This window comes from Capra hircus (assembly GCF_001704415.2).
Source record: "Capra hircus breed San Clemente chromosome X unlocalized genomic scaffold, ASM170441v1, whole genome shotgun sequence".
NCBI lineage: Eukaryota > Metazoa > Chordata > Mammalia > Artiodactyla > Bovidae > Capra > Capra hircus.
The window spans coordinates 7357540-7367090 of NW_017189516.1; the positions used below are offsets into that span (position 1 = coordinate 7357540).

The 9551-nt window shown below is 39.5% G+C and overlaps 1 protein-coding gene across 1 annotated transcript; it reads right to left on the bottom strand.

The window, feature by feature from the left end:
* Positions 1-613: 613 nt before the first annotated feature.
* Positions 614-2905, bottom strand: MAGEE2 (MAGE family member E2). Its single transcript, XM_005700610.3, has one exon. The coding sequence runs from the start codon at positions 2713-2715 to the stop codon at positions 1144-1146; it is 1572 nt and encodes a 523-aa protein (XP_005700667.2). The 5' UTR covers positions 2716-2905; the 3' UTR covers positions 614-1143.
* Positions 2906-9551: the final 6646 nt, after the last annotated feature.

The following is a 9551-nucleotide window of genomic DNA, read 5'->3' on the forward strand; positions in this document are numbered from 1 at the left end:
CTCCACGTGAACTGTTAGGTCTGACGGAGATGCAAGACTAGCTGCCTTCAGGAGAGCCATTCTTGATTTCTAAGACCCACTTTCTGAGAATATGAACCTTTGTTATCTCTGCCACAGGCTTATCTCTCTCACTCTGCTCTTAACTTCAACTTTCCTGAGCTTCATGTAAATCCCACGAAGCAATTTTACATACTGCCCCTGACTTCATGGACTAGCCCTCCTTCCCTCCCTCTTCCCAACCTCGGGTCTTACAATAGAAGTCACTAAAGGTTAACTTGTCCCTAGCCCTGCATACCACCTCATCCTCCTCTGCCACCACCTCTGACCACTCCTCCATTTGTGTGACACCCCTGTCCCTTCACTGTCCCCTCCCACAACTTGCAGTTTAGTTGGGACTTACTCCTGCAAACTCTCATAGATCTCTGAGCTTACCCCTATTATACCACTTGCCACAGCAATAATATAATTGTTGGTTTACTTTCACAGACCCTCCCCCTTAAGCCCTGGGGCTCAACTGGCTCTTCCTCACTCTTACATTCCCAGCATAAAGCACTGTGCTTAGAGCATGGCAGATACATAATAAACGTTTGTTCAATAAAATAGTAATTAAGCATGGAGACTAATTCATTGAACTTTTATTTTTCACTACACTCTGGAACCACAAAGCAAATACAGGTAAATGCCAGTAATTAAAAAAAAAATAAAACAGTAGACAACATCAACAGACCAATGATTTTGTGTTTGTTTTTCTTGTGTGTATATTATCACTGTTGTTACTTAACTCCCATATGAGACCATTTCATTGATTATTTCAAATGGTTAAAGAAAAGCTATATATTTTCTTCCACATTATAGAAAGATGTAAATATTACCAATACATTTTATGCAGCCATATGAACTTTTATAATGAAACAAGACAGGAATGACAAATGAGCAATTCTATTTTTAAACACTGATCATGAATCTAATTCAGGGTATATTAAAAGGAAGAAAATACTATTAGAAATGGAACACAAATAGCAAGCACAATGTGTACTTTTCACCCCAACTCTGCCCAATTTCTGATTTGGGGCCCCAGTACCCATCTCCCCAGGCCCCTTTAATTGATGCCACCTAACTGAAATGACACACTTTCCTCAGACTTCACATGGGGCCAAAGAAGAACATGGCAGTTGCCTCAGATCTGGCTCTGGCCTCCTCATCTTCAACAGCCTCCCTATATTGCTCTGGCCAATCCTGTGGTTGCTTTCTGTAGAGCCTGGCCATATACTCCAGAGCTTTCATTTTGGTGGTTTCAAGGTGAGCTCGAGGACCCCATAGAAGCTCATATTCAACTGGATTAGAATAGGAGAGTGGCCTGCATTCCAAGTAGCGCTGTCTCATAAGTTTGCAGGTGATGGCATGCTTTCTCCCTACATCCACACCAAATCTCCGAAGCAAATTCCAGACATTGGCCTCTTTGACACGGTTGCCCATCAGGAAGATCAAACCCAGGATTGGCATCACATATTCTTGAGTGGGTCTCCCCAGGCTCTCTAGCATCATTTGCTCTTCTTCTGATTCTGGTTGCTGGACAAGGAGGTAAATGTGCTCACTGGTATCAACCTCGATCAGAGAGAACCCATAGAACAGATCAAGTATTAGAGTAGCTCGACTGAGGATATTTGGAAACACATCCTCAAATTCTTTGCCAGTGTGAGCCAATAGCTCATCCTGATGTATAGGTAGCAACTCCTCTGTGACATTAATGGCCAGCTGGACCAGATCATTTGCCTTATCATTCATAGTGTCTTCTGACCAGAACTCTAAGCCAGCAGCCTGGCTTCTTTCTTTGGCCTTGTCAGCTTCTAGGGCCTTATTATATTCTTCTGGCCAGCTCCAGGGTTCTTCATCATGGGCCTCTGCCACAAACTTCAGGGCTTCCATCTTTGTGATTTCTTTGTGGGCTCTAGAACCCCACAAGAACTCAAATTCGAGGGGATTAGTGCCATAAACTGGCCAGTACTCCAAGAATCGCATACGCACAAAGTCAGTAGTTAGGAGGTTCCTTGTGTTCCCAAAGGGGATGTTGATCCTCTGGGGCTCACCTAATACATCAACCTTTAGCAACAGATCCCAAATGGAGGTCTCTCTTGCTCGGTTACCATTTAGGAGAATGTGACCTAGGACCAAGGCCAAGAGACCTGCCTTTGGCATGTCCAGGGATTCTGCTATCCAATCATTGGTCTGGAGACCCCGTTTGCTGATTAGGTTGTAGGTGTCAGCTTGGGGATCAAGAACCCTCAGATTCAACCCAAAGACCCGATCCAGATGGGCTGAGGCTCGTCTGAGGATCTCAGGGAACTGATCTGAGTATTCTCTGAGGAACTCCAGCATCTCTGTCTGCTGAATAGACCCCTCGATTTGGCTTTTCATGCGCATGAAATTCACCAAAGCAATCGACCTGTCTTCTAGAGGATCGTGCACCCTGAGCGCCCCCAAACGTCGGGACTGCTCATCAATCAGCACATCGAGGTCTTTTGGGTCCTGCGCAGCCTGGGAAGCGCTGGCAACCTGAGGGTCGACCGGCGCCTGAGGGCCCTGGGGGGCATCAGGAACTATCATGGAGACGGGGAGCCCAGAGGCATCAGTAGCCTGCATCTCACCATGGAAGTCGCTGTAATCTGCAGTGGTCTCTGCGCTGCGGTGACACGCATTCTTGCTTACCAGAGACATGGTTCCAGGAGACAGGAACGGGGAGGTCTGCGATCCGTCAGAGAGAGGATGGTAGGTGTGTTGGCGCCTCAGCACAAAGCCAAAGCCAGAGGCCCGGGAGCTGGGCGGGTCAGAAGTGACAGCTGGTGAGAGGAGCTATCTTCCTACACAAACACCAGCCGGCAATGACCGCAAACTTCACAGAGCTAGGGTTTGCCGCAGCCTACGCAGGCGCAGTTGAGTTCTGCGACGTGGTGGCCACGCCCCGCTCTAAGTCCCCTACGCCCGCCCCCTACTTCTGCCTGGCCCAAGCTGCTGTTGGAGTAGTTCCTGCTACAGTCAAACTTGTTAGAGAGAATTCATGAAAGGGGGTAATAAACAGAGGTAAAGCAAAAGGGTAAGGGCTGGGGGATGTTCAATGAAACACCACAAAGTTTTTCTGTGAGGTGTAAAGCTAATAGGCAATAGAGGATTTGGAGGGGAGGATACTGAAGACGAGAATTATTTCACAGATTCATTAATTCATCCACTCATTCAGCATATATTTCTTGAGTATGTGTCATGTGCTAGGCACAGTACTGGGTACTAGGGGTACACCAGAGTACAAACGTAATGATTATCCCTTTCTGTGTAGAGCTTACATTCTGGAGTAGGATCAAACTATGGTAATAATAGTGGAGTACTTGCTATGTGCCAAACACTATTTCTGGTGTTTTCACTTATCTCATTGAATCACTTAATCTTAACTATGAGGTAGCTACTCTTAATGGTTCTCATTTTACAGACAAGGAAACTGGGTCAGAGAGGTGAATTTACCTGTCCAAAGTCAGGCAAAAACAAGTGGAAGAGATCAGGATTTGAACATGTCTGTCAGAGTCTCAATAAAAGTACTTTCTCTCGTACCATCTGCCCATCACAGATGATTGCTGCTGCTAAGTTGCGTCAGTCGTGTCTGACTCTTAGCGACCCCATGGACTGCAGACTACCAGGCTCCTCCATCCATGGGGTTTTCCAGGCAAGAGTACTGGAGTGGGTTGCACATGCCTTCTCCATCACAGATGATTAGCCCTGTTTATTTAAGGCACTAGTAATAAAAGTACTTGAAAATATATGCTCTGTGCAATGATAGTTAACATATGGTACAAACACAGAAGAAGGAACAAGCAATGAATTACAGCTTAGTCTGAGGTGTCTCGGATTGGGGACACACGCCTCAAAAACGAACTGAGCTCCAAGTGATGAATAGGATAGGAAGGGTTTATAAGGGCTTTCTAGGCTGAGGGATCAGTATCAGAAAAAGCTCAGAGGTATAAAAGTACAAAATAAGTTTGCATAACACTGGTCATTCAGGGTGGCTAGAGCCAAAGTGCACTAGGAAGGGAGGGAGATGAGGATGAAGATGATAAGACAGAAATGATTGGATTTTCTGTTTCTTCATTTAGCAATTGGGGCTCCATGAGGTAAGAACAGCAACACCAGAACAGGACCTGATTATTCAGGTATTTGGTCATGTGTTTAGGGAGGCATAATTCAAATACTTTGACTAGGACGAAGGGTCAGCTGTTTTATATTCTGGGACTGCTACCAAAATAATTGAGCTAAATCCTAGCTTTTAACCATCAGAGTATACAGTGGAATATTGAGAAGGAGAAAAATTTGCATTTTTCTGCAGCCACAGTTCAAATCCTTCCTAAAATTCTTGATAGTAATGTTGAATTCAGTTATCTTGTGCCCTGAAATTCCTTCAGAGGGCACTTGAGGGGCCAGACACTTAAACCTGACATTTTCTACATTCCAGATGCTTTCTTAAAGTAGCAAAGCAGGTAGCTCAGGAGCAAGCTGGACTAAAGACATAAATTTTTACAGAAGTGAATGTGCATGTTCTACCAGGCAGAAATGTTCAGTTTCCATGCTAATCGTATATTCGGAGAATCTTGTGGAAAGCTGCAGCATCTTTTGAACTGTTGCAAAGGTATAATTGAGATCATATTGGATAAGATCCCTCATCCTGGTCTTTCCCCTTCCCCAGAAGGACCTCAAGCTCCTTGTCTAGACAGGTACTGCCCAGGGGTAAGTTCAGAGAGGATTTTAAATTCTGCAGTCATTAAAAAAAAAGTGTAATTTCCCCTTGAAATCCAGCTCACTTTTTTTTTTTTGGTGAGTTGAATTTTCTACTACCCCTGTATCTAGTAGATAAAAATAGCATTGAGTGACAATATCTTACCTGTGAAATGACATGCTGATCCCATTCTACAGAATTCAAATTCTTCACCAATTGGTTCCTATCTGTCTCTCCATTTTCATCTTTATACCCTCTAGCACATCCTTCCATGAAATCTGTTCCTTAGCCACACAAAACAACACTCCTGGTCTCAGCCATTTCTACTTTACCTGTCTCCAAACAGTTCTAGTTCTTGCTAAATGAAAATGAAGGAGCTGTGCCCGTGACTGTGGCTTATGTCATGTTTTCCGTCCTAAGTGTGAATGTAAAAAGATGGGATTATACTCTCCATTCTGAAATTCTTTTGATATTTTCTGACCTTTATTGCATTTTAAAAATGTGTGAATATCTTTCCATACAATCATTTGTCTTCCACATAATTTTAATAACATATTTAAACTTTATAATTATGTGCTTTACTGAGATATAACATATACAGAGAAAAGTATACAAATCATGAATGCAGAGCTTGATAAATTATGACAGATTTAATACACCTTATGACCATTATGCAAACCAAGAAACAAAACATTACCAGCATTTCAGAACCTCCTATGGCACCCCTCCCATCTCTTCTCTCATACTTGCCCAAGAGAAAACCCCTATTCTGACTTCTATCATCACAGATTAGTTTTGCTGGTTTCTGAGTTTGTATATCAGTGGAATTATACAACATGTACTCATTTTTAGCTCTCTCTCTCTCTCTCTCTCTCTTTTAACAACAAAACCCCACTATATCTTATTATCCTTGTTGTATATAACAATATTTGTTCATTTGGATTATTATATATTTTAACATTGAATGATTGTACCACAACCTATCCTGTCGATTGCTGGTGGACATTATCTTTTTTTCAGTTTCTGGTTCTTACCAAAAATGCTGCTATGAACCTTTTTATACCGGTCTTTTGGTTCACAGATTCATTTCAATTGGAAATAAATCTATGAAAGGAACTACTGTGTGATAAATGTGTGTGGTTTCAGTTCACATAGATATTTCCAGAGAGTTTTTGAAATTGTTACACCAGTTTACACTTCCACTGGTACTGTATGAGAATTCTTATTGCTCTATATTCTTGTCTGTGGGCATTCTAGTGGGTGTGCTATGGTGTATCATTTGGGATTTTTTTCTCTTCACTCATATTTAGCTTTTTTAAAAAACTGCTTTTCAGACAACAGTTGTCATTTGTTTTTCCAGGTTAATGGACATTAAAGGCAGAAAGTTAAGAAAACAGGAGATGCTAGTAGTTAGTCAGAAGACAGCAGCTAGAAGTGATAGTTGGTAGACACTCAAAGGGAAAGAGATATGGAAACATTATTCAAAATTGAATTTGGAACATAAATACTATTCTGTCTGGGTACTCAGTGCAAGGGCAAGAAATCATCAATGTACTAATTGTCCTCAAAATTTTAATTGCATATTATAATTATTAAAGACCTATCTTTATCAAGAGAAGTTAACTTCTGTTTATGAAATATATATATATATATATTACAGAATTGTTAACCCAGAAAATACATTACATTTAAAAAGTGTTCGTCCTTAATGAAATAATATGTAGAAAATTCACATATGTAAAATCTCGTTCATGACAAATTGGTGTTTGCCAGAGGGGAAGGAAGACAGGAGAATGAGTGAAATAGGTGAAAGAGATTAAAAACTGCAAATTTCCAGCTATAAAATAAATAACTTACAGGTATGTAATGTACAGCATAGTGAATTTAGTCAATAATATTGTAATAAATTTGCCTGGTGACAGATGGTAACTAGAATCACCGTGATGCTCTATTTGTTATGTATATAAATGTTGAATCACTATGTTGTACACTTGAAAGTAATATAATATGGTATGTTAACTATACTTCAGTTAAAAATTAAAAGGAGAGACTTCCCTGGTGGTTTAGTGGTTAAGACTGTGCTTCCAGTGTGGGGGGGCCCAGGTTCAATCACTGGTCAGGGAACTAAGATCTCATATGCTGCACAGCACAGCCAAAAAATAAATAAATTTTAAAAAATTAAAAGGAAAAAAATCTCATTCCCGAATATTACTCTCTGGATACAACATTGTGTTATACCCTAATTTTTTAATAATATGCATTCTTTTATATCTAAAATTGTAATGATCAATTTATTTTTTGAACAATTGTATTTTTATTGAGTCAAATAACAAGATCTGATTATTGTTATTAAGTTGGAAGATATAAAAACATATAAATTTTTTTTCAAAAATTGTCATGTTTCCACCAACCAGAGATATTTATTGCTAGCATTTTGGCCTGTGTCATTCCTAGTCTTCTCTTTTTCCCCTACTTTTTATTGAAATACAACATTTCTATAGAAAAGTTCATAAAATACAAGTAAACAGATCAATTAATTTGCACAACTTGAATGTATTTGTGGAACCAACAACCGGTTAACAAACAGAATATTGTAACCAATCAGAAGCCCACCCTTGCACCTTGCTTCACTCATTACAACACCCTCTGCCCCAAAGGTAAACACCTAAATATTAACATCATAGATTCATCGTTCCTATTTTTTAACTCTATATAATTGGAATCTTGTGGTATAATTTGTGTGTATCTAGCTTCTTTCATTCAATATATTTGTGAAATTCACTCATATTATTGCTTGTAGCTGTGAATCATTCATTTTATTGCTGTATATTATTTTATTTTGTGAACATATCAGAACTTTAAAATCCATTCTACTGTTGATGAGCATTTGAGTTATTTCCAGTTTTTAGAATAATTAGTGCTGTTGTGAATATTCTAGTACATGTTTTTTTAATGAACTTTTGCATGCATTTACATTGGGCATCTAAGAATGCCATTGCTGGATCATAGGTTACACATATGCTCAGCTTCTGACACAGTTTCCTGAAGTGGCTATACCAATTCATACTGCCACGAGCAAGGAACAAGTATTCTGGTTTCTCCACATCTTCACTGACATTTGGTACATTCTTTCTTTTCCATTATAACTATTAATATTTTGGTGGGTGGTGCAGTGATAATGGCATTGTGAGTTTGATATACTTTTCACTGATGACAAAGGAAATTGAGCTCCATTTCACATATTTATTAGCCATTTGGATATCTTTTTTGTAATGACCTGTTCAAGTGTTTTGCCCATTCTACTGGGTTCTCAGTCTTTTATTGTTGATTTATAGAGAGTTTATATTTTATATATACAAGTTTATTGTCAAGTATGCATATTGCAAATATCTTCTCTAATATACAGGTTGCCTTTTCACTATCTTAATGGTTCTTATTCAGTGATCAGGAGTTAATAGTTATTATACAGTTCAATTTATCAATTAATACCCTTTCTGGTTAGTGCTATTTAAGAAATTTTTACCTACTCCAAGTTCACAGTGAGATTTTTGTATGCTTAAAAGATTAATTTTTTTTTAATTGGTGGAAATTTGCTTTACAATATTGTGCTGGCTTCTGCCTTACAACACAAATCAGTCATAATTATATGTATATCCCTCCCTCTTGAGTCTCCCTCCCTTCCCCCATCCCACCCCTCTAGGTCATCACAGAGCACCAGGCTGGGTTCCTTGTGTTATACAGCAACTTCTCACTATCTGTTCTACATATGACAGTGTATATATGTCAAAGCCAGTTTCTCAATTTGCCTCACACTCACCTTTCCCTGCTGTGGCCACAAGTCCATTCTCTACTAGGTTCATCAGTACCATTTTTCTGGATTCCATATATATCCATTAATGTATGATACTTATTTTCCTCTTTCTGACTTATTTCACTCTGTATAAGAGGCTCTAAGTTCATCCACCTTGCTACAACTGATTCAAATTTGTTACTTTTATGGCCGAGTAATATTCTATTGTATATATGTACCACATCTTCTCTATCCATTCATCTGTCAACAGACACCTAGGTTGCTTCCATGTCCTGGCTATTGTAAATATTTCTGCAATAAACTTGAGATATATGTGTCTTTTAGAATTGTGGTTTTCTCAGGGTATATACCCAGTAGTGGGATCACTGGGGTGTATGATAGAGTTATTCCTAGTTTTTAAAGGAATCTTCATACTGTTTTCCATAATGGCTGTATCAGTTTACATTATCACCAAAAGTGCAGGAGAGTTCCCTTTTCTCCATATCCTCTTCAGCATTTATTGTTTGTAGATTTTTTGATTATGGCCATTCTGACTGGTGTGAGGTGATAACTCATTGTAGTTTTTTTTAATTAAAATTTTATTTTTACTTTATTTTACTTTACAATACTGTATTGGTTTTGCCATACATTGACATGAATCCACCACAGGTGTACATGCGATCCCAAACATGAACCCCCCTCCCACCTCCCTCCCCACAACATCCCTCTGGGTCATAGTTTTGATTTGCATTTCTATAATAATGAGGTAGCACTAGTGATAAAGAATGCACCTGCCAATGTAGGAGACATAAGAGACACAGTTTCAATCCTGGGTCAGGAGTGTCCCTTGGAGGAGGAAATGGCACCCCGCTCGAGTATTCTTGCTTGGAGAACCACATGGACAGAGGAGCCTGGAGGGCTACAGTCCATGAGGTCACAAAGGACATGACTGAACATCTAAGCACAATAATGAGCAATGTTGAGCATCTTTTAATGTGTTTATTGGCT

Excerpts from the sequence above, each read along its gene's own strand:
- MAGEE2 (XM_005700610.3), bottom strand. The coding sequence starts at position 2,715 with ATGTCTCTGGTAAGCAAGAATGCGTGTCACCGCAGCGCAGAGACCACT.